Below are 25,102 nucleotides of genomic sequence, written 5' to 3' on the forward strand. Positions count from 1 at the left end.
AGTCACCTCATGGTAGAAAGGTTTTCACTGCAGCTCGAGCTATGATGTGTCAGGCAGAAAGGAGTGAGGGAGCAAAAAGATGCACGCAAGCTAGGTCAGCCCCACTTTTTAACTTCCCTGAAAACATCAATCAGTCTGGTGGTTTTGGATACAAAGGTAATTTTACATGGTACCTCTACATGCAAAGGAGACTAGGAAGTGAGCTTTTTTAGCTGGCCACATTGCCACCCCCAACAAAATCAGAATTCTATTAGGCAGAGAGGAGTAAATATAGACAAAAGACAGAAGAAGCAAGCGGAACGCAAGATTTTTGCCAAGAAAGATTGAGCTTCTAAATACGAGAAGCTAAGCTGTGGCAATACAAGGATGTGCAGCGACAAGTAAGACAAGATCTTTGACCTGGGCCACTGTCATAGTTTTTAATGTCATCCAATTAATATCATTAGAAGCAATCTTCTCTAAGACTGGTTTCTCAGGTTTGCTAATCTTTCACAGAAAGTCAAATCTCAAGTTACTGCACTTTTTTCCTTTGAGATAAATGCTTTATAAATGAAAGCACTTGGTAACCTAGTGATTAATACTCTTTTAGTAATGGGATTAATGATAATGAATTTAATGACATTTTTATAGCAAAAGTGTAAAAATTATATTGTTTAATATTTGTCTTCTCTGACCCCACTATCCTGCACAGAGTTTAACAATGACTTTTTTTTTTTTTTAATGCTAGGAATCGGGAGTCCATTTCTTCAATTTCCCATTATTCTGTACAGACAAGTAGGTTCATCCCCAATTCTATACCGTAGCCATTCTGTCTGTCTCTTCTCTGAGAGGAGGCATTAATGTCTGAAAAAAAAAATTTAAGATAAAAAATTTAACAAGTTACTTATTACTTTTCTCTGAACAACATTTTCCTTTTCCTTTTTAATAGAAAATTAAATCTCCATAGCTGGGAAAGAATCTGATACTTCACGTTTAGTTACATGGGAATGTTGACCGATTTGGGTAACATCCAGAACTCATTTCACTTTGCTTTACAGAATGTATGGGTACATTATAGTATTTTAAAAGATAATTTTCATCTTAGATTAGGAACATTGTTTAGTAGACACTCTGACATAGTGAAAACATGATAGGTCTGTGGGAAAATCTCAGAACTTTCCACAATTGCCAATGTCTTTTAACAGCTGGAGGAAGATTTGCTTTGTGAGAAAAGACCTGATTTCCTATAAAAGAGCTTCTGGTAGGTCTCAATCAGAATATCTCCCTTGGGCTTTTGTCATAAAAATTCAATTGAAGGCTGACATTTGCTTCCATGTGCTCTACCGCTGCTGCTTTCCTCAACATTTTTTTATGGAGCTGGGAAATGCTTTCTCTTTTGTGCTCTATACAGTACTAAATATACAAACAGAATGAAATGTAAACTAGGAATAAGTTGGCATCACTATTTAAGGAAAGCATTACATGCATGTGATGGGATGTGAGGTAGAAAAGGGAGAGGAGACATTATGGGCTTTTTAATTGCTTTATTTTCTTTATTAAAATTATAAGAGCAAAAGTAACGTGAAACAGTGAACAGATTTATAAGGAAAAAGTTCACCTCTCCCTCTCATACTGTGACCAGTGTTAAGATCCTTCCATATCTTTCCCACTATTTGCACAAACATTATGTGCACACATGTAAAAGTTAGGGTGCTTGATGCCTAAAAATGGAAAAGTTCAGTACTACAAGACCTTTTTTTCTATTACACAGGAAAGAAACTTATGGACATAGTTTCATTAGGACTTTCATTTGGAAGACACAAAACCCCGATTTAAACCAGCTGAAGCAAGGAAAAGGAATTTATCTTTCATGTAACTGAACTGCAGAAAGGGTAGGGGTGGAGCCAGTGTCGGACAGCAGGACTGAAAAATTCAAACATTCTTAGGTCTTTGCATTTTCCCCTTCCCCTCTCATCTTTGCAGTCTGTCGTCTTAAGGAAACTCTTAATTTCTTTGGGAAGCTGGAACCATAGACAGTTGCAGCCCTGGGTGTTCTCTCGCACAAGCACTTGAACATTTTCCTCCAACTGCAATTAGAGGAAACCCTGTGGCCATGGGCCAAGACTAACCAGAAAGTTTTCTGGGACAAGTGCTAGGGAGCCAAAACAACTGCAAATCAGGAATGGCGTGAATGAAATTAGGAAGACATCTATTTAGTGATCAGGGAAGCCTAATGTGACAAAGTAGTTTAAAAAAGACTTACGGTCGAGTAACTCCACTTTTGCTAGATGTATGTCCGTGAAAAAAGCTGACTGCCTTTGTGGGTCTGACTATCTTCATATCTAAGGTGACTGTCTGCTTTCTGAGCACCAGAAGGTTGTAGGGAGGTCAAGTGAGGTGACGATATAAATACAGGATACAGGAATCAGATACTCCACCTCATTTTCATTTCTGTGCTCCTTAATGAAAGTGGAAATTTTCTTGAGATACAGCTTACATATTATGCTTCTGAAGGTACATCCCAATATCATTGCTCAATAAATATTAATTTACTGATAAGAGACAGAAAAAAGATGGCAAAATTTAACTACAGGTTTCTCTCAGTCAAATACTTTGGGTCTTCATTGACACAAAGCCTCCAGAATGTCTTACAGGAAACACAGTTTGAAAATTAAGCTTAAAGGGGAAAATATTCCCCTTCTAGCTAAACAACTTCATGCATAGCCCTTGCTTCCATTACCTTTCAGTCTCTTCTCTCCACGAAGTGGAAAAGCGAGGAATGTCCATATCCAACCAATCATTCTTGTTTGAGCAGAGCTTGTTGTCCTAACTGACATGAAGAGGCTCAGCTCCCCAGAAACATTTTGGCTGCAAACTCATCTTCAGACTGAAAAATTCCCTTGTCTCCATTCCAGTTCTGTGCCTTAAAAACCCTGTTTTCTAGATTTCATGCCACGATCAGGGCTTCAGAAACCTTAAACCTCATTAACCTCCTATCATTGTCAAAAAAAAAAAATATTCCTTTAAGTCCTTTAATGGTTACCTGCATTTGTGAAGTCTAGATGTTTTCATGTCAAATGGTACAGAGTACATGGATGTAAGCTCGTGAGTCCAGCAGTGATCTGTGGTATAAACTGAAGGAAGGGGAAAACCACGATGTCTACCTTCCTGTCTTGTCTAGGACACAGACTTTCAGACAGATTTGTGACCACTGTTGGTGACATGGTTTGTAGACCACATAACGACACACATAACCTTCATTATGCATGAATTGTAATAACACATTTTATGCTAAGGAGGGCAGGCCATGGAACACATGACATAATGGGTTTTAGTTAAATTTTTAATATACTGACTTTTTATTTAAAAATTGCCAGGGGAGAAGAATGATTTCTGAGCTATCTTTACTAAGCAGGGTTGCAAATTCTCTTCTAAAATTGTCAGAACAAGTTTATTTCACAGAATATCATACTCAGTGCAGCTGAGTAAAGATATCAATGACAGCCAAATACCACTGCAAAACCATTTTTATTCTGGAGAAATGCAAATATGTTATAATATTAAATCTAAAGAAAATACAGTATACCTGTGATTTTTTTTTTTTTAAAGGAAAGTAACAGCATAGTACACAATTACCTATTCTAGAGGGAGGGGAGATGTACTGGTAAATTGTAGGCAAACTGTGACATAAGATACATTGTGAATTCCTGATTATAAAAAAGTTCATTAATATGAAAATGTATAAAGTACTTCAAAGTTTCGTGGTTAAAGAGAAGTGTTAAGTAATTGCCAAGTGCACATATTCTTTCTCTAGGTCCTTCCCCCTCCCTGTCAATGTGCTGCTTTCCGTGGACCTGCCTTCTGTCGTGACTCTGGAGGGGTACTTTCAGACGTGTGTTAGCTCAGGCTTACGTGGGCTATTCCCCAGAGATATTTAGTTGGGCTGAGTGAGTGGGGTCTTGGCTGCTACTTCAGAAAGATTACCAGTGCCTGGATTGCAGCTTGGAGGCCATCACATTTGTCAGGAGTGTCACTTTTTATATTTCCCACTTGACAGATCTAAGCACTTACAAAAATGGTGTTAGTTGGATTTCTTCAGACTAATTTGCAGTGAACTATTCAAACACGATTCCTGTGCCCACATGAACCCTGCAACAACACAGTGAGGCCTCTGACTCATGGGCACAACTGAGCACATCGTGGAAAACAGTTAAATTCTTCCCCAATTACATGAAGGCTAACACCCTTTGTTTTCCAACCCGGCCTCAGTCTTGCTTAGGAGGGGTGCAGGGTTGCTTTGTTTAAACCTCGTGTGTGTCACAGAGCAGCTGCGTTTCACCTCGCTGGGGTTTGCTGGTGGCCGAGCCTGAAGGGCGATGCTGGAGCCGTGCGGGGGCTGCGCATGCACCACATTCAGCGTGTCTGAGGTTGTGGCACTCACGCACTGAGGATGTGGCTCTGGTAGAATAGTTTTGGAGACAGCACTTAACAAAGCATTTGAGAACCAAAAAGCTCAGTTCAATGAAATTCAACACAATGCACAGGCATGAGGTGATCACCATGAAGAGTATGAAGATGGTTTTCTCAGTGGGTTTGGAGATGAAACAGTCTACAGTGTTGGGACAAGGCTTCAAATCACACTTCATAAGGTGGGGAACACTAAAGCCACCATACAGCTTGTAAAATAAGACCAGGAAGCCAATTTCAAAACCGATTTTAACAATGAGGCTGATAAGGTAAGTATACCACAGGCCCCCATCCATCGTACCTAGGTTGACATAGAGTTTCTTTCTGTGCCTTTTCTCTCTGTCCTCACGATAGGCCACATGAAGGACCACCAGAAGTGAAGGTGTGGAGACCATGATCAGTTGTAAGGCCCAAAGTCTAACCTGGGAGATGGGAAAGAAGTAGTCAAAACACACATTTTCACAACCCGGTTGTCTAATGTTGCACTCAAACTCTTTCTGCTCATCTTTCCACACATGCTCTGCTGCCACCACGTAGACCAGCAAACGGAAGATGAACACAACAGCTAGCCATATCCTCCCAATCCCAGTTGAGTGAGTATTTACTCCACTCAGGAGGTCTCTGAGGAACATCCAGCTCATGGCTTAGGCTCAAAAGAAGGCAAGATTCTGCAAAAGAAAACAATTTCATCATAATTCATTCCTTTGCATTCCTTTGATCATTTCTTTCTACTGTCTTGATTATGGGCTTATGGAAGATAAACTCAAATTTCTGCATTATGACAACTCTGGATGTTGAGGGGTCTCTAAGAACCCCATAGACGACGCTTACTTTCATACAAGGACATGAGACAACTGATCCACAGATGTTGTTGATCCCATGCCCAGTTTAGAAGTTGGTTGGTCATCCCTCACACATTTCCCCATTTTCAAACAAATATTTCTAGGTTATTGCTTCTCTCTAAGGATGGATGGGTTCTGTTGCTGATCTGGAAAGAATTATATATGAGTCCCAATGTGACCTTGGTACCTTGAGATATCCCTCACATGCCACCTTGAAGTTGTAGTCTCTAATTTGGCAATGTCCTTCCCCAATATTCCCTGCGCCGTATGTTTTGTATCCCATAATAGCAGCTGAGCTTGCCTGCATTTTATTTTTTTTTTTTATTTTTTTTTTTACAATCCATTTTATTTTATTTTTTTTTTTATTAATTTATTTTTAATTTATTGGGGTGACAATTGTTAGTAAAATTACATAGATTTCAGGTGTGCAATTCTGTATCACATCATCCATAAATCACACTGTGTGTTCACCACCCAGAGTCAGCTCCCCTTCCATCACCATACATTTGATCCCCCTCACCCTCATCCCCCACCCCCCAACCCCCTTACGCTCTGGTAACCACCAAATTACGTTCCCCAGATTAATTTTCAAACCCCGTGGCCATCCTGTGGTCACCGACTGCCCTCCAATCCCCTCACCCCCCCCCCCCCCCCCCCCACCCCCCCCGCCCATCTAGCAACCCTCAGTTTTTCCTCATTGTCTCCCAAACTGTTTCTGATTAGTTCATTCACTTATTCTTTTCTTTAGAATCCGCAAATAAGTGAGATCATATGGTACTTATCTTTCTCTGTCTGACTTATTTCACTTAACATAATGTTCTCTAGATCCATCCATGTTGTTGCAAATGGTAAGATTTCTTTCTTCTTTATTTGCCTGCATTTTAATAGTAAAAAGCGAGGTTCTACAATACGAACTTTCACAAACTCGTGCTCCTTCATCCCTCCAAACTCCATCCATGCCCAAGTGACCTTTTTTTACCAAGTTTGGAGGGAGAGCTTGGTCTCCTCTTGCCTCAAGCTGTTCATTCCAGCTCTACCTCTCATTCTTGCCTATTTCCCCTACCCTTTGATTTCCTTATCTAGTTGAATGTCATCACCAACATCTAAGAACCCAAGTCAGAAATCTCATATTCATCCTAGACTCCTCTCTTATGCCCCCTTTTAAATTGCACACCAAGTTCTGATTCCTCCTAAATGTGTCTCAAATGTATCTTCACATCACAACTGAAACCTCTCTCACCTGTATAGACCTCCCACCGCTTTCTATTTTCAGTTTCATCTCTTCCCTTACCCTCCTCAATGCTGCTTAATTCTCTTGTACCTCTCTCCATCTCTTTTGCTCTCTTTCCTATACAAGCTGATAGGAAGCAACGTTAATCTTCTTTTCCATTTCAGTGACATTGTCTTTCTGGTGCTCTCTGCTGCAATCTTGTTTATTATTGAACTCTGGTCTGGACCCTGGTTTTTGTTTGTTGGGCCTATAATATGCTCTGCACTCGGTTCAGTGCTTTTGAGTTGGTCTCTCACAACCACCTTAGAAAGTGGTGTTTTGTTTGTTTGTTTATAATGGCAGTTCTTTTTTTTTTTTTCAGATGAGAAAGCAGAAAGATGATGCCACTTTCCAGAGACATAAAGTAACACACAGAGCAGGGTTCAATTCCAATTTCCATTACTCTGAAACAGTTTCTCAGCAGTGGCAGCATTGACATTTTGGGCTGGATTAATTCTGTGTTGCAGCATCTGTCCTATGCATTGTAGGGCATTTAGCAGCATTCCTGGCCTTTACCAGCTAGATGCTTTGCACCACCTCCCACCCCCATTTGTGACAACCAAAAATGTCTCCAGACATTTCCAAATGTACCATGGAGAAATAAGGCAAAACCTTTCCAGTTGAAAATCATTGCTCTTAACTCTCTACTATAATCAGAAGATGTGGGCTGGCGCTCCAGGTCTGACACTAAAATACTTCGTGATTCCTCAGGTGAAAACCTGGCCATTTCAGATTCTGTTTCCTATTACAAAAATTAATTACTTCTCACTTTCTTCATAGACTTAGTGAAACCAGGAGGTTTAGAAAATTGGGATATTGTTATAACAGCACAGCTGTTGGAGTACCTCAGATTATCTCTCACAGAGGGAACAATAAGCAGCAAGCCCACGTGCTAGAGCCCTGCGGAGATGTATGAAGGTTAAAAGGTGTTTTCAGGGAAAACAAAGATACATGCACACACAGTATCTATTCAGCAGAGAATAAATATTTCAATGGCCTTGGTTTCAGGACACAAACAAAATTGTATTAAATAGAAAGGATTCTCAAATCCACCTGAAAGGTTAATGTCTCCATGAATTATTAAAACAAAGCCCCAAAGATTAAAAAGAAAAAAAAAGGTATGTTTCCCCATGACGTGTGTCATTGGGTATTTGTCCATGTTACTTAAGAGGATATTTGTGTAATGTTCCAAAACATTTGAAAGTACTCTCTTGGGCATTTTAGAGAAGGGAGGAAGGTAAGAGTGGATACAGACTGTTTTGCTAACAGGAAAGAGGCGAGAAAGAGGTGTTTGAATAAAATCAGAAGATTAATGTCATCAAATGTGTCAGGATTATGAATTTCATTTGATAAATGTCCATCCTATTTTGAAATTTCCTGCTGATAGTGGTTTTTCTCAGGAGGGAGGTTTTTCTAATATTGGTTCACTTTTAACAGAGGTGGCTTAACCTAGTGGGTAAGAGCCTGGGCCCAGTGTTGGACTCCTTGAGTTCAATCAAGTCCAAGTTTGTCTGTGATGATAATAGTCCTACCTCCTGGGGCTCAAAACAGAATGACACACGGTGGCTACTCAATAAGCATTATTTTCTTATTTTGTCATTAAAAACAATTTCTTGGTTTCAAAGTGAAGTCTTTCCAATTGCAAGTTAGGTATATTTCTTTCTCTAGCTCTGTTCCTGTGAAGGTAGAAAATAGGAATCTCCATATAATAGTCTTTTAAGCATTTGAAAACTGACATTATTAGCTCAAAAGTTTTATCTCAATAATCAGATTGTCTCTTATTTTTAATAAGGGTCTTTATCCATTTTCTTAAATCATCAAGGATTACTCCCAATTTTTAAAGAGTTTCCACTTACCAATTTGTCTATGGTTTTCTCCTTTCTCTAAAAAGTAGAAGTTAACTGCACAGGAATTCAATTTGGAAAATGCAGTTAAACATTTTCAGAAAGTAAATACTCAATATTCTTAATATCAGGAATAATTTTTAAAAGTTGCAAATATCCCTCCCCCCCAAAATATTTTATCTAAATTAAAAGTGGGGATGAGGAAAAGGTTCTGGGACAACCAGATTTTCACATGCAAAAGAATAAAGTTGGATCCCTACCTGACACCATTTTTAAAAATTAAAATGGATCAATGACCTAAATATAAGAGCTAAAACCATAAAATTCTTAGATGAACACATAGGGGTAAATCTTCATGACCTTGGATTTGGTCATGTATTCTTAGATATGACACCAAAAGCATAAGCAATAAAATTAAAAAATAGATAAATTGGACCATCAAAATTAAAAACTTTTGTTCATTAAAGAACATTATCAAGAAAGTGAAAAAGACAACCTACAAAATTTAAAAAAATTTGTAAGTCATGTATATGGTAAGGGCTTAATAGCCAGAATATACTTTTTAAAAATCCTAAAACTCAACAAAAGACAGTTTTTAAAAATGGGCAAAACAAACGTTTCTCCAAAGAAGGTATACAAGTGGCCAATCCACACATAAAAGGATCATAACACCATTAGTCATTAGGGAAATGCAAATCAAAACACAATGAAATATCACTTCACACTAGGATGAGTATAATTTTTTGTTTCAGTAAAATAAATATGGGCAAGGATGTGGAGAAATTGGAACCCTTGCACAAAGCTGGTGAGAATGTAAAGTGGTGCAGCCACTATAGAAAACAGTTTGGCAGTTCCTAAAAAAGCTAAACATAAAATTACCATATGACCCAGCAATTCCACTTCTCGATATAAATACCTCCCAAAAGTTGAAAAGAGGGATTCGAAGAAATATTTGTATGCCAATGTTCATTACAGTATTTTTCTCAATCGCCAACAGGTGAAAAGAACTCAAGTTACATCAACAGATGAATGAGTAAGGAATGAAGATCTGATACATGCTACAGCGAGGATGAATCTTGAAGACATTATGGTAAGTGAAATAAGTCAGACACAAATGGATAAATATTGTGTGCTTCCATTTATATGAAGTATCTAGCAAATTCATAGAGATAGAAAGTAGATTAGACATTACCAGGGACTGGAAGGAAGGAGAAATGGGGAGTTATTGCTTAATGGTTAGAGTTTCTGTTTGGGGTTGAAAAAGTTTTGGAACTAGATAGTGGTGATGGTGGCACAATATTGATAATGTAATTAATGCCACTGAATTGTACACTTAAAAATGATTAAAATGGCAAGTTTCATGTTATATATATATTTTACCACAATAAAAATTTCCCCCAAAAATGTGGGTGGAAGGAAGCCTATTTAGAATATAAGGGAACGAACTGACTCGAATAACCTGAACATTTAAGGAGAACTGTTTATATAGGGAATAAAAATAGGGACAAAAGGAAGAATAACAAGATATTAATAATGCTTATCAATGAAAAAATTCTTAAGATTTTATTTGTTCATGATTTTCTGTGTTGCCCATATTTTTTACAATATAGAACTTACAAAATTAGATCTGAAGAAAGTAAGCCTATTTAAAAAATAAAGCACTACCAAATCAGACCTATCACTGTTTCATGTGTGTATGTTTTTGTAACAGTTGGACAAAGCTGTTTATAGAATAAATGTTTACAAATCAAGCCTATCAATATATGTGTGGAGGGTCACCATGTAGGAAAATCATGTGAATCCTTTTCAGTCTTTCTTGCCTCTACATACATGTCAGTGATTCCCCAAATTATATATTTCCAGTCCACATCTCTCATCTCTGAGCTCCAGCTGCCTCCTTGTTGTCTCTATTAGGATATCATCTCATAAACTTAAAATGTCCAAAAGGGAACTCTTGCTATTGTTTATTCCACTCCCTGCCTCCCCTCCACCCCATAGAAAACACTGCTCTTCTCAGTAAATCACACCACTATTCCACCCAACATGGACGTTGTTTTTCTCCTTCTCTCTGCCCCAAACCCCACATCCAGTCTACAAGTCCAAAGTTTCTACCTTCGAACTATACCATAAAACTTTTCACTCTTTTCATCTACACTGCCACCACCCTAATCCACGCCATCCTTGTCTCCTGCCTGGTACACCGCCGTAGCTTCTGATCTGTCTTCCCTTTTCTCATTCTTGGCCTCCTCCAACCCATTCTCCATTCTCTAACCAGATTAACAGTTAAAAATGGAGGTTATATTGTCTCATTTCTCTGCTTAAACCCTAACATGGCTTCCCATCGCAGTTAGGGCCAAATAAATACTTACCTGGACGACAAAGCCCTGCATAGTGGTGCCTTTGCCTGTCTGTCCAACCTCATCTTACACATCGCCAAGGCATACTAAATTCCAGGCATGCACGTCTCCTTTCGCTTCCTCCATCAGACACCACATCGATTTTGTTCCTCCCACCTGTGATGATGCCCTTGTCCCCTTCACCTGAGTCAGAAGGCTTTCCCTGACTCCAACAAACTAAATTCGATGTTCCTTGGAATTCTTGTTTCTCCTTGCCTCTTTTCCTTCATGCCACTTATAACTTATAATCACATATTATTTATATGGTCAATATCTGTATAGACTGTCCTATGAGAGAAGGGACTAGGGTTGCCAGATTGAGCAAATAAAAATGTAGGATATCCAGTTAAATTTGAATTTCAGATAAACAGTGGATCATTTTCTAGTATAAGTGTGCCGTCCAATATTTGGGATTACTTATACTAAAAAAAGTATTTACTGTTTGTCTGAAATTAAAATTAAACTGGATAATTGTATATATTTTGTCTGGCAACCTAAGCAGGTACCTTGATTTTCTTCTGTTACACACCAAGTGCCTAAATAACAGTGCAAAATTCTGTGAGGAATGGGAACACAGCCTCTCTAATCTCAGAAACTTCTCCAGAAACACTTGGGAACCTCAATCGTTCTTCTCCTTGGACCCAGCCTCTCTTTCTTTCCCTGAATTAAGTGTCACTCCATTCTCCATTAAGTTCAGCCTTCCTATTTTGAAGTTCCTGCTTCCTTTAACTCCTGGCTGGACCTGCGATACGGACCATCCTGCTTCATCTCTGCAAGAAATGCACGTAGAAGATGTCCTCAACATCTTGTCTACCAACATTCACCAACACCCACTGTGGTCAGATGGTGCATCCTCCCCCGCCTGCCTATGTCTCCCGTCTCAGGCAGCCCACATCGTTACCATCCCTATGCACTCGCTTGCGCCGCTCCTCCCTACTCTCTGCCCTGCCTCCTCATAGCCTTCCAAACTGTGATTTTTCTCTCTCCAGATTCTGTAGCCCTAAGTCTTAGCACATATTAGCGCATAAGATGATACAACATTTTAATTAGTCATATAGATTATTTCTCCCCAATGAACCTTATATGTTGCTTGGAGTCAAAGACCATGTTTTCTATTTGTTTTGTATCTGCCAAAGGGCTTAGCATAAAGTAGATATGTAGTAAATATTTATTAGCTACATTGAGCTGAAAAAAAAAAAAGCAAAGCTGAATCTCGGGAAATATTTGGTCTCAAACTTTTTTGCGTTTTGCTATAGAATAAATCACTCATACAGTCTCAAGGGCCTTAATTCTTCTCACTGACCACACTAAGAAAATTCAGCTAAAAGATGAGAAATTAATTTTCATATCTCTTTGCAGTCATATCTCATGTAAATATTGATAGGAAACACCCATTCATTTCTATTTACTCAAATAATTCAAATATTGAACTTATTGCAACAGTACTTTTCATTATTGGCATCAGTGTTGATTCAACTATTTAATACTTTTATTAAAAATCCCAAATGGATTTGGCAAACTACACAGCCTTCAGGCCAAATTCAGTCCACTACCTGTTTTGTACATAAAGTGTTTTTTGGGGGGAAAAGCCATGACTCTTTGTTTCTTATTGTCTACTCCTGCTGTCATGTTAAAAAATCAGAGTTAAGCAGTTGCAACAGAACTGGTACAGCCCGCAAAGCCAAAATATTTACTGTCTGGCCTTTTGCAGAAAATGTTTGCTGATCTCTGATATTTACATCATATTTAAAATCGTATTGGAACCAAGTTGCAGAACTTTACCTGGTCTAATGAGAAACAACACATGACAGGTTTGTGCTCAAAAGAAAGCTAAGGAAAGCTTTGTTGAGAGTGCAGCACGAATGAAGCCTGCCGGTAGTTTGAGTGGAGAGAGGTGCTGGCAGAACAAGCCACCCGCTGACCCACGGTGGGACAGGGAGGAGGACCAGGGTCCAAGAACCTGGGCTTCTGCAGTCTGTGTCTTATTCTCTTAGTGAGTAGTGGTTTAATTTCAGCAAAACAACATCTTTGTCCGCTAAATTTCAATTACTGTTACTGGTTTTGTGACATTTGATTTGTCTTTTGTAAATATAGTTGCGTAAGAACCGTAAGTCTAAGGATTAGCCTGTAGGTATAAAATAATTTTAGGTCTAATTTTAGGTTTTATGTGTGTAAATAAAAGTATGCTAAAAAAGTAATTTGTCAACACTGAGGGTCCACACAGGCTGTCACATGTACATATACATCACTCACCTGGTATTTTAATTTCTTATATGAATAAAGGCATTGCCATTTTTAGAAGATCCCCTCTTAGGAGCAATGCAAAGGTTGTCCTTAGGCCACACAGAAAGGGCCCCAGAAGGTCCTAGGCTGTTCCTCTGTGTCCCCAGTGTCCCACTCATTCACATCAGCCCACACTCTGTGCTCAGGCCAGACTTTCTGACTTGGCCACAGCCTCCAAAAGCTCTCTCAATAGCATATTCCAAATGGGCAACATCACTTAGAGGCAGCTTATCCATAAAGGGCATCTGTGATGCGATACAAAACTGAAGAGCACTATGTGTAGGCTTATAATAATTAGGATTACTTCTCTCACCGAAACATTTTGGAAAGAAGTAATGACTACCCAATTACAAGAAGTGCTATTTTCCCATTAAATAAACAGATCCTATCATAAGAGAAATAAGCTTAACTTACCTCTTGACACAGATGTTGAGATTAAGAAGAGATCCAGGTGGTTGCTCGTTCCATTAGAAAAATCATGAGTTGTTTATATTGTTTCCCTGAGAGGGAACTAATTCTTTACACTCAGGGAAATGGAGTCTAGTGGTTTCCAAGGTAGTATAAGTCAAACAGGTGTAACCTGATCATTTGTTTTGGCTCATAACTTAGATGAAAATTCTTGTGTCTCTGCTGTTTACAATATACGTTATAAGAGAACTGAAACTGGGAAAACAAATTCAAAGCCACTCACGTACACACAGTTCATTGAACATCCCTTTTTATAAAACCTTGTCATCTACACAAAGAAGCTAGAACAATGAGAGTGTTTCATCTCTTTAAATGACTTTCCAAGGTTATTAATCAAAGCCTATCTATAAAAGAACAACAGCCCAAAGAACAATTTAAGTCAGTTTTGATTAGCTTATTTTAACTTCACTATGTTCTATGCTTAGAAACCCAGAAACTAAAAAGGCATAGTAAAAATCACTTTCCCAAACCTAAGAAACATTGATAAGAGACATTTTCTCTGTAAATAATGGGGAGAGAGGGAAAGTATCTTTTTTATGGAGCCATGTCCAGGTGTGAGTTTGACTAAAATTAAAGAAGCGTAGAAATGAAACATGAAATCCTGTCTCTCTTGGAATATGAACAGCTTAGAAACAGATTTTTACATTTGGAAATCATATTAGATGTCATGAAATTTAATGCCTTCGTTTTAAAGATAAGGAAACAGAACCACAGAGAGCGGCCTGCCTCAGTCTCAGAGCCAGTACAGAAAGTGTAGAAAAGAACTGGGGCTAAACCCAAGTCTCACAGCTCCTTCCTTGGCACTGTGATAGCCACCTCCAAAGACCACGTGAGCTTCAGTGCAGGTTCTCTCATACTTCTCTTAATATTCGTGACCTTTAAAATTCTTCCATGTATTCATATATTCAGCCCAAAACTCAAAGAAGAATGCAGTTTATTTTGAAAAATGTCAATTTACATTATTAGTTATATTTCTGAATGAACCTTCTCCATATCCAGTAAAGCAAACCTCGTTTGGTTTGGTTTTTAGAGAGATCCCAGGATCCCAGAATGATGGCCCAGTTTCCAAAAGGTTACTCTCCTGATAAAATCCCAAAGCCTTATTTCTGGAGTTGATCAGCCCTTCGACTTTCCACTCCTTTGTTTATAATTAGCATTTAGCAAACTTTATGCGTGGTCTTAAAACATTACCTGTTTGTACTGACACCGTCTGCAGGGACAGTGGGACTGAGCTAGCTTGTTGTTAAGACGACCCTCAGGGTGGCCTTCCTGAATTCCCGAGGGTCCCAGCTTTCCTCTAATGTTGGCAGGAACCCAAACAAAGGTAGCATTCAGTGATCCAGTGTGGCAGAGGCATGCTTTTCTAGCAAAGGTCCGACTCCTCTGGGATCTTGCAGCACCTTGCACAGACACTAGGGGAGAGAGAAATTGCCAGGGGCGGGGCGGTCAGGAGAGGCTCTGTAGAAAAGGTGGAATATGGTTTGGATGTTTGCAGGAGAGGCAGCAACATGGGTGTGTTCTGGACAAAGTGCCTCTGCTCAATCCTACACTTTCTCAATTACATGTATGATTCTTTCTGTGCTTTTGACAAAGATATAATTATTCCACTTCCATTTTGTTGTTTGGAATAAACAAAGACTGCAAAAAGACTACTAAATGTATTGTAGAAATAACATCTTTAAGTCAGAAAGCTAGGGGTGGCGACAGAGCAGACCGAGTCAGTATAAGCCAGAGCTTCCAAACATCCAGTGTCCCCCTGGATAAACTGCACAAGGCTGGGGGGTGCAGGGAGATCTGTCTCGGTGATCACTCTGTTAAGAGAGACCACAGAGTTGTGTTGAACGCAGACACCATACGAGAACATGACTAAGGTTGTACGGGCTAACATCGTAGCCGGCTGCGGTGATGGAAGTATTAGCACTGCTTTGTACTGGGAGCCGTCGCCCCACACCACTGTGCTCTGAGGTTCGCCTTTATAGTTTCACAGCATGATGTCGCTGCCAAGAGAGGTCAGGAGTCTTTTCTGCTCAGCTGAGACACAGCTGGAGCACTGGGTTTTGTTCTGGCCTCAGTAGAACCTTTGACAAACAAATATAGGTGTAGAAGGCAGTGATCACAGTGGAAAGGGTGTCTCAGAACATATATAAAGAAGAATTGGAGCAACTGGGAGTGTTTGGCCTGGTGAGGCAAGGTCCAAGGAGGGAGTTATCAGAATTTGGTGTCAATTCTGTTTTAAGATTTTTTTTTCAAACAGTGGAGATCCAATAGACTCTGAATTCAGACAGGCCAGGGTTAGACTCCTGGACCTATTTCTTAACTTTGTGGCCTTGCTCAAGATGCTCAAGTCTCCTATAGCCTCCAAGTCCCCTATAGCCTCCATCTTCTTGTTTGTGAAATGGGAAAGGCACTCCTTACTTCAGTGTTTTCATAATGTTCTTAAATGAAATAATAACTTCTGAATAAATGGTAGCTGTCACTGTCTTTGTCTATTAAAAGCAACACTGACCATGAGTGGTGAGATGTGCAGTAAAAAAAAAAAAAAAAAAAAAAAAGACACCTGAAATGAGAGATACATGCATAGGCTTGAAAAACAAACAAAAAAATTATCTTTTGTGCTGGGCAACAAAGCACATATGAGAAGCACTTGCCTCCACATCTCAGAACAATTGCTTTTCAATATAATTTGTGAGCATAAGGTGCCTGCCTGAAGAAGAAAGTACCTGTCTCCTAACAGCAATTCTCAGTTACACCAGGAACTTGTAGGAGATTTCTACCATCTAGAATAATTCCAAAAACACAATCACTATTACTTAATAATGACTGACGTTTGTAATATCGAGTACTTCTGAGGTTTCACGTTTTGGTAAGAAAAAGTTGAAGGGCTCTGTGCCATAACGTGCTGCTGCTTATTCTGGTGCCATGGGTGATGCATCCATCTTCTAATACAGGGAAGGATTGAGGGAAAACGCTCCCTGGGTACCAAATAGCCGAAGGGTGTAGGAAAGGTCACATTTTAACACCATTTCTATATCTATTATGAGTTTTCTACGTTTTTCAAATGAAAATACAAGCATTGTGTCCTTGATTTTAATCACTTTTTAAAATTAAATTTATTGAGGTAACATTGGTCAATGACATTATATAAATTTCGGGTGTACAACATTAAAATTCTATTTGGGTATCACTGCGTGCTCACCACCCAAAGTCTAACTTCCTTTTGTTACCATGTGTTTGACTTCCTTCACCCAATTGCCCTTAACCGTTGTTTGAATCAGCCCTTTCTGGACCCAGTGGTGTGACGGAGCCCTACAGAGTCTTAGCTCCTGGCCCCATCCAGATGCCACATCTCCTCCCAGGTCATTGAAATAAATGTAAAACAAATTACTATAACTTTTAGAAGAGAACATAGGAGAAACTCTTCACAAACTAGGGATAGCAAAGATTCTTAAAAATGATACCAAAAGCAGAAGCTAAAAATATTTATAAAAAACCAGATAATTTGGACTTCCTCAAAATTCAACACTGTCGCTTTGCAAAAGGCCCTTTTTGATAATGGCTCTTCTGTCTAGGTGTGGGAGGTGATATCTTGTGCACTTTGAATATGCATTTCCCAGATGATTAGTGACGTTGAACACCTCATGTCACAAATTTTTCATTGAAGTCTAACTTATTCTGTCAGAAGATTGCCTACTAATACCAGATATCTATCGACAACTTTAAAAAATGAAAACTCAAATGTAAAGTTAATTTGGCTTGAGAGAACAACTTTTAAATTCAAAATCCATTTGCCAAAGCATTACATAAATCCATGCCAAGATCTGGGCACCAGCTACTGTAACTATTTTGTTTGTCCTGATATAACGTGTATCCCAGCAAACCAACATCAAGGCAACCCCCTCCCCCGCCACCCCAACCCTGAGCCACCCCCGGGCGGGCACCGCGGCCTGAGAGGTACTGGATGGAACGGCGTCCCATCAACCCCCGCCTCCCTGCGTCTCAGCCTCCGGGCTGTAGAGGCCGCTGCGGCGCGGAGACAGCCGGTGAGCCCGGCGGCTCTCGCCCGCAGGCGGAGACGAGGCGGAGCGTCGCCGGCGCAGAGAGTAGGCGACCCCGCGGCAGGTGAGCGGCGGAGGGTGCCGGGAAGCGGGGACAGGTTGGTCATCACGCGCTGGTCCCTGGTCTTAGCGGGTTTGGCCGCCCCGCGGGCCTCACTCCCAGGGGCGTCGGACTTGGCGACATTCTGTCGAGCACCGCGAGTCCTCGCCACGTCGGGGGCGACCTGAGCCATGTCCCGGAGATCTGACCCCACAGCGCTCATTTGTCCGGCCCTCGAGGACATTCCAGGAACCCCCCGACTCTGGTCGGGGCCCCCATTCAAGGACACCTCCACCCTAAGACAGTGTGTTGGTGTCACTAAACTCTCCTATGTAGGGAAATTGTTTTCACCTGTGGCGCCGCTTTTTTCTTTTTCTTTCTTTTTTGTGACTTAAGAGTCAAGTGTTGCCCCTGCAACTCAATGGCTGGAACTCAGTAGATGCAGTTTCTTTTTCTAGAGGCTTCGAACGCGTGTCTGAGTACTTGCCCGCGGTAGTTGTCGGTACCACAATGTGGGGAGGGGGTGGGCCCAAATAACACTTGACAGCCCTCCGATTGTCCGCCACAGCCATCGTGAAAACCTTTCTCCTTTTTTCAGGTACAGTCAATTCAAGAGATGGAAAGATACCTTTTTAGAAGTATGTTTTACATGAAAAACAATACAGAATCCATGTTTTAAAATTTAAGTGATTACAATTTTATTAAATCTTGTGATAACTTGTCAATGCAGAGTCATCGATTTAGGAATAAGGTGGGAGTGAAGTGGTGGAATAGGAGTGAGCTACGTATTCAGAGACCTGGATTATCTCACTCTCCCATTGGCAAAGACACAGTCTCTTTGGGTCTAGGTTTCTCTTTGTTTAGAAAGGGTATTGGACTAGATGGTGAGGATGACAGTAGCTACCATTTATTGAGCATCTATTATATCCTTTTAAAAATGTTATCTCATTTAATCCACATAGTAATTCTATGCAATAGATATTGCCCCTTTTATAACGGTGGAAACAGGCCCAGAGAGGTCATTTACTCAAAGACATACAGTTTATAATTACCAAAGTTGGAATGCTAGGTTCCCTCAAGACATAAAGGCCCCTGATTCTATCCCAAACTTGTTTTTAAATTATTTTTAAGGTGTTCTGCCCCAGACTTAAAGTTATTTTCTTAAATATTAAGATAGTGTAGTATGTGAAACTAAAAAAGTGTATTTATATCTTACTAAAATATTTTGTCCATGTTTTAATTCCCTAAAGTCTTTTAAAAGAAAGGTTTTGATTATTGCTAAGGTTCCTTCTCAGTAACTTTCTGTGATTCTGATAATTTTGATTTATTGTCTATTTAGATGCTTATTTCAAAAGTAAGTATCTGAAGATTAAATTTTCCCCCAAAGTAACTCATATTCTTTATATCTGGGTCTGATTTTCATGTACAGTGTAAGATGGATAGTCATGCCAATTTTATGCCAGTGAATTGTTTAATGTTAGTTGCCAAATATATCTGGATCATCCTGCTAAGCAAAAATTTTACTAAAGGAGGGAAAACCATTCACAAATGACCGGTCCTGGTATTATCTCTGACCATCTTGGACAACCTTGCAACCTGTGCATTATCAATTCCAAGGAGGCACCATTCTCACTCATACTTTGAGGTATATGACTCTCAGAGTTGTGCAGAGGTAGTCCTTTCTCTGTGCTACCTCCTTTTCCCATCGCATAGTTCCTTCACAAAAGGATGGGCAGAGGAAAAAAGTAAACCATTTTCTACTAGTGAGGGACATATAAAGTACTGCATTTCCCCGAAAATAAGACCTAACTGGAAAATAAGCCCTAGCATGATTTTTCAGGATGACATCCCCTGAATATAAGCCCTAATTTGTCTTTTGGAGCACAACTTAATATAAGATCCGGTCTTATTTGGGGGGAAACACAGTAAATGCAGCTTAGTTTAGATCTTTTTTATAGGTAGGCATGAAAAATTCTATTTTAAAAAGATTACAAACAGCAGTTTATTTTCATAAGTTGACAAGGGAACAGAAATGGGTGATGGAAATATTACTTGGCCTCAGTAATCTGTATTTTTTATTTAAAGTATAGAAGGTTGTTAAAATTTAGTAGTTCGATAGATGGTATAAATAAGTTCATGCAATTTTGGGAGTAGTGTTGTTAAAATCTTCAGTGACTGGCTTACAAAAGGAGCAGCAGCAATAAAACAGCTGTCTTAAAAACAGAATGATATATAATGGGAAATGTTACTTTATACTTTTCCAAAATATCACAAGCAATGAAAATTGTGGTATATTAAATCTTTTAAAATATAGTGTAATAGATAATCCCTTAATTTGTAAAATGTCCTTTCAGTAAACATTTGCAGTGGTTTCCAGCCCAGGTATTCTTTAATTGTCATTCGTGGTAAAGAGTTGAACCTATACAGTGTATTATTAAGGTGAATGTGGGTGTCTGGGGGTTGCAATATAATAACTACTACCTTGATTGCTTATTTCTTTGATTCATTACAAAGGAAATGTAGATTTCACTAAGGAAAAGAGGAGACCAAAGACTTCTATAATTAAAATTAAGTCACTACAATTCATGTTAAACACTCTTAATACATGGTTTTTTACAGAAATTTCATTAAAATTGAGTTTCATAACATTCAACATGACTGCATCCCTTCAGAATTTTAAAATAGTGAAATTTCTGTTGGCTGTAACTAGTCTCATTATATATATGTATATAGTTTGTATATATACACACACATACATAATCATATATATGTATATACATATATATAATTTTGGACTTCAAGTGAGGCTTGAGTCAGTCAGGTAATCCTCAGTTCTTGACACACTGTCATCAACACATAATGTACATGGTAACCGTGGTCAGAGGACCCTTCTGTGCTTTATAATATGTGCTGTCTACACCCACCTTCCCCATTACTTTGTTTTTCTTCCCTGTAAACAATTTTAAATTATATTCCACCAGGTAGCTTTATTTTAATTACATGCAGCTGTTTCTCAATAATTAAAGGAAAATGCTGTTATCAGTTTCTAGTGTGCATGAATTTTACCTTTGCATATTTGTTTTTTTGGCCTTCCTCGTATTTTATCTAATGGCCCAGTTTTGATTAGTGATATACTCTGAGGCTGTGATTCAGTCCTAACAACATGCCTATTGTGTTAACTATTTCCTGCTTCACATTTTTGTTTTTATAGGCATGGCCTATTTGCAGAGCGTAATGAGTCACTTTAATGATTGCTTTATTCTGAATTTTGTCTTTCCCCACATTATAGTCAAATACATTATTAGCATAAGGAGAAAAAAATCACTGGCACCTAGCCTACGCCATCTGGTGTCCAACATTTGTTACTTAAATTCTAAATACATTCACACATGCCATTTATCCTTCTCTCATGGCTAAGAGGGAAAGATGAAATGCCAGCAGTTTTCATAGAAGAAAATGAAGACAATAGAAGCAGTTGATTGTTGCCACAAAAAAGAAGAAATAAAGAAATTTAGGTAGCATCTGTCTCCCTACATTGTTGACATTTTTGAAAGATTGAGCCAAAATTGAAATGGAAGTTAAAGGGACTCTGGGACTAAAGCAGAAGTGAATGTAAAATCTGTTTCATAGCTTTGTTTGCATGGTATTAAGAAGTTTGTGCTAGAAATGAGCGTGGAGTAAGTGGAAAGCGTTGGATTTTTTGCCAGCCTTGGGCCTGATGAGTTTAAAGCAGGTGTGTTCTGGCTGAACAAATTTCAGACATGTCATGGAATTTTTCATAAGTTGTATATAATGAAAAAAAAACACACCCTGTTCCAATAGAGAGAATTAGTAACTTGCATGCAGAAGAAATTAAAAAAAAAAATGCTAGTTACAGCTTGAATGACAGTTTTAAATTCTGATGAAGTGTTTTACGAGTTGTTGCCTCATGTACTTCGTGCCCTAGGTGGATTTCGCAAAGGAGATAAACAGAGATTGATGATTGCTCTATTTTGATGTAATGCATCCTGGATGGAAAAGATGAGACCACTTGGCATTGGCAAGTCAGGACTTCAGAAATGATCATTTACTCCCCTGTGATTACCACACCCGTACACATGCCCAAAGGATGAGAGTTTATTTAATAGATGGCTAAGAAAGGTTGGCAAGAGAATGAAGGGAGCAAAATGCAATATCCTCTTGCTTATAGACATTTGCTCTGCCCACAACACTCTCCTGTACTTGGGTTATGCACGTATTGAGTTTTTCCTGTTGAACTACACAGCCACTCTGCAGCCATCCAGTTAGGGTGTAATCTGCACAGTAAAGCTCACTGCGGAAACAACTCTCTAAATTTAGATAATGAAGGAAAAACGGAGAAAATAAAGGGAAGCGAGCCATTGGCATGATTGCTGAGATCTGGGGGTCTGTAGAGCCGTCCGTACTACTGAAATGTTGGCAGAAAACAGCACGATTCCTGTGGAATACATCGAGGTCCACGGGTGTTGGAACTCGTCTGCTACCTAATTGCTCCTGTCACTGGTCTCTAAACCAGTTTGCCTTTGATGACTTTTGGCTACAGAGAGCAATTTATTTAACCAGTTCCCAAGATTAGGAAATCCTAAAATTGCTGCCGGAGTGCTGACTGACTTCAGTGGGACCAGAAAGTGATGAGATGACGAGGACAGCCATAGCATCCAAGGGGGACAAGTGCTGGGACAGTGACCAACTCAGAAGTTGTCTCAAGTATAGAAAGTGTTGAGACTCCTTCCCCTTCAAGCAGATGTTCCTGGTGAGGTGTTTACCGAATTAAGTGGTATAAATTAATATTTAGTGACCACTGCAACAAAGACTGTTTTGAAAACACTGAACTCATTTTCTCCATAACTGATGAAGTTGCAAAAATATCGCTTATAAAAAAGTCTATAAAATGAAAGTGCTTGTATAAACAAAGACTCAATAAGTGTTTAAATGTGAATGTTTGACTCTTAAAACATTTACTGCATGGTAGGGTTGCAGAATTATGCCCCGCCCCCCCATTTTTTTTTTTTAATTGTGACTAATTTCAGCCTTTCTTTGAAAGGTTTCTTTCCCTACCACCTCCCTTCCAACACCTCCCCCCACCCCTCCACCCCCAGTATTAGGTGTCAGGAATGATAACAGTAAGCTTTTGCCTGATAGTACTTAGAATAGAAAAATATTCACAAAATGTAATTATTCCAGCTGGGAGAAATGGAAGACAAAAGACACACTTAGATTTAATAGGATAGATTTAGAGTAAGAGGAAAAAGGATGTTCAGATGAAGAAGATAGCAGAGCAGTTCCGAGAGTCGCCTATAGGCAAAGGGGGAGTGAAGACCACTGGTACCCTCGCTGCTTGGTTACCAGTGTTTGGGCCCGTGGAGGCATGGGAGGAGCATGAAGGGAAAGTGGGACAGGGTGAAGCTGTAGGAGAAACAGCAAAGGAATGCTAGTACTTCTCTCAGATTGGTGTCCTGAAAGGGCTGTGGGAAGGTGAGAGAGAAAATGGAAAGAAATAGAGAAGGGTGTGGATAACCCCCTGGCCACTCCTAGCCTTAGTACCCCCTGCATGTAAGGTACAATGTGACTCTGATAACAAACAATTCTCCAGGCGTCTGTAAAAGTAAGAAAACAACTTAGGCCCACCACACTGATTTGTTCTAAGAAACGAAAAACAAAATAACCATTTTGCCAAACAAAAAGCACCATTTACAAAGTATGTCTTATACAAAATAATAAAATAATTGACAGTCACTTTTAGTATATATCTGGACTGGAATTCAGAAAAAAAATTGAGTATAGAATGTTTTTTAAAAGGCCACTATCAAAAAAAAAAAAGGACAATTACAAAGGACAAAAATGTTTCTTATTTTATTTTAGGTAATAAATCATCATTAGTCAAGATGTCTTCAGCCCCTGAGCCTCCAGCCTTTAAAAAGGAACCACCCAAAGAGAAAGACTTTGGAAACCCAGGGCTCAGGGGAGTCCGCACGACAACCCTGTTTCGAGCTGTGAATCCAGAGCTCTTCATTAAACCTGTAAGAAATACACCCAGGATAAGAGTTTATGTATAATTTAACTAGGCTGTCAGAAATAGAAAGTTTTATTTTCCTGTGACATTTGATTTTATCGTGGAAATTTTATGTTGACTATTAAAGATTTCTGAATAAATGCAGATGGAAGGAAAATCTTAAATGCTGTTTCACCAAATATACATATAAAACGAATTATTTTTTAGGGTATTTGAGAATCTTAATGGAAAATGGTTACACTTTCATGGATCAACTTCTCAAGTTCCTATTTAAAATTTTAATAGTTGTATTAATTTGAAGGAAATTTTTATTGTTTGATCAGATACTATTAAGTAAGTTAGACCTTCCATTCAAACAAACATGAAAATATAGTCATTGTTATAAATTACAGTCCCAGCCCTTATTAATTCTAGCAGGTATGGTGACGGAAGCAGAGAATGCAAATTGAAACTTGTATTGCAACTCTGCACTCACACTGACCTAAGAAAAGCCCATTTGATGAGTGTGAACATGCAGAAAGGAGGGCCTGAGTTACGGTAATAAACATTTCTGTAGAGTTGTGAACATCTTTCCTATATTTAAAAACTTTAAAAAATCTGAGATGTCCTGGCCATAGACAGAAGTAAAAAAAAACTGGACAGGAAAAGCAAGAGTCTTCTATGACCTCTAAATTATCGGGAGTTGAGTTAATTGAATATAGAGCTGGGTAGATTATTACAGTTGAAAATATTACCGTAAGAATGCTAGTGTAGTAATAAAGACTTGGTTTGTCAAGAGAAAAGTGCAAAAGATACTTGGGTCTTCTCAAATTATTAGTCTTAATGAAGATTTGTGATTTTTTTTTTCTTTGACAGAACAAACCTGTAATGGCTTTCGGATTGATAACCCTTTCGCTTTGCGTGGCTTATATTGGTTACCTACATGCAACACAAGAGAATAAAAAGGACCTCTATGAAGCTATTGATAGTGAGGGACACAGTTACATGAGGAGGAAGACATCTAAATGGGATTAATAGTGCTGGTTACTATGGGTGGAGCTGTATTAAGACTCTGAAATAGCCAAATTATAGACTATAAATGTACACCATGTTTCTTGTTTTAGAATATGGTAATGAGAAAAGAAGATAGGAGTTGCAACCATACCAGTATAGTAAATTTTGTCCTCTCAGAGCTGCAGCCATTATCTCATTCTTTTTCTACAAAAAGCTTCTTAATATATTTCTTTTATTAAATCCTCTTACAAAAGTACCTTGAAAATGGAAATCATTTTTGTTAATTATTAAGTTCCATATAATGAAAGTACCCAATGCTGTTAAATTTGCACAGTATTTTTAATACTTTAAGATGAATTGTTCATTTGCAACTGTTGTGAGGGTTAGTTTTGTTTGCTATTTTCAAAAGCAGTATTTATTTTCTACCTGGTATA

At 38.9% G+C, this 25,102-nt stretch overlaps 2 protein-coding genes across 8 annotated transcripts; one reads left to right on the forward strand and one right to left on the reverse strand.

Annotated features, from left to right (window-relative positions):
• Nucleotides 1-3,631: 3,631 nt before the first annotated feature.
• On the reverse strand, nucleotides 3,632-13,604 carry GJB7 (gap junction protein beta 7). 3 transcript variants are annotated; one of them, XM_033093427.1, is made up of 3 exons: nucleotides 13,496-13,604; nucleotides 5,052-5,114; nucleotides 3,632-4,868 (listed from the first exon to the last, which is right to left on the reverse strand). In XM_033093427.1, exons 2-3 carry the CDS (start codon nucleotides 5,085-5,087, stop codon nucleotides 4,281-4,283), a joined length of 624 nt encoding a protein of 207 aa, XP_032949318.1. In that variant the 5' UTR covers nucleotides 5,088-5,114; nucleotides 13,496-13,604; the 3' UTR covers nucleotides 3,632-4,280. The 3 variants fall into 3 exon arrangements, with proteins under 3 accessions (XP_032949318.1, XP_032949314.1, XP_032949305.1); XM_033093423.1 differs by adding an exon at nucleotides 11,417-11,568 and having other exon boundaries at nucleotides 3,632-5,114; nucleotides 13,496-13,602; XM_033093414.1 differs by having other exon boundaries at nucleotides 3,632-5,114.
• A 3,973-nt stretch (nucleotides 13,605-17,577) lies between these two features.
• SMIM8 (small integral membrane protein 8) lies at nucleotides 17,578-24,988 on the forward strand. Of its 5 annotated transcripts, XM_033103536.1 has the most exons (4): nucleotides 17,615-17,668; nucleotides 21,591-21,683; nucleotides 23,525-23,682; nucleotides 24,531-24,988. In XM_033103536.1, exons 2-4 carry the CDS (start codon nucleotides 21,656-21,658, stop codon nucleotides 24,687-24,689), a joined length of 345 nt encoding a protein of 114 aa, XP_032959427.1. In that variant the 5' UTR covers nucleotides 17,615-17,668; nucleotides 21,591-21,655; the 3' UTR covers nucleotides 24,690-24,988. The 5 variants fall into 5 exon arrangements, with proteins under 5 accessions (XP_032959428.1, XP_032959427.1, XP_032959429.1 ...); XM_033103537.1 differs by lacking the exon at nucleotides 21,591-21,683 and having other exon boundaries at nucleotides 17,578-17,668; XM_033103538.1 differs by lacking the exon at nucleotides 21,591-21,683 and having other exon boundaries at nucleotides 17,625-17,702.
• The last annotated feature ends 114 nt before the right edge of the window (nucleotides 24,989-25,102 follow it).

Source organism: Rhinolophus ferrumequinum, chromosome 3 (assembly GCF_004115265.2).
Source record: "Rhinolophus ferrumequinum isolate MPI-CBG mRhiFer1 chromosome 3, mRhiFer1_v1.p, whole genome shotgun sequence".
NCBI classification, from domain to species: Eukaryota; Metazoa; Chordata; class Mammalia; order Chiroptera; family Rhinolophidae; genus Rhinolophus; species Rhinolophus ferrumequinum.

Excerpts from the sequence above, each read along its gene's own strand:
- GJB7 (XM_033093414.1), bottom strand. The coding sequence starts at position 5,087 with ATGAGCTGGATGTTCCTCAGAGACCTCCTGAGTGGAGTAAATACTCAC.
- SMIM8 (XM_033103540.1), top strand. The coding sequence starts at position 21,772 with ATGGCTAAGAAAGGTTGGCAAGAGAATGAAGGGAGCAAAATGCAATAT. Across the intron at positions 21,828-23,522 it reads AAAATGCAATATCCTCTTGC|AGGTAATAAATCATCATTAG; the intron begins TTATAGACATTT and ends TTATTTTATTTT. Across the intron at positions 23,683-24,530 it reads CAGAGCTCTTCATTAAACCT|AACAAACCTGTAATGGCTTT; the intron begins GTAAGAAATACA and ends TTTCTTTGACAG.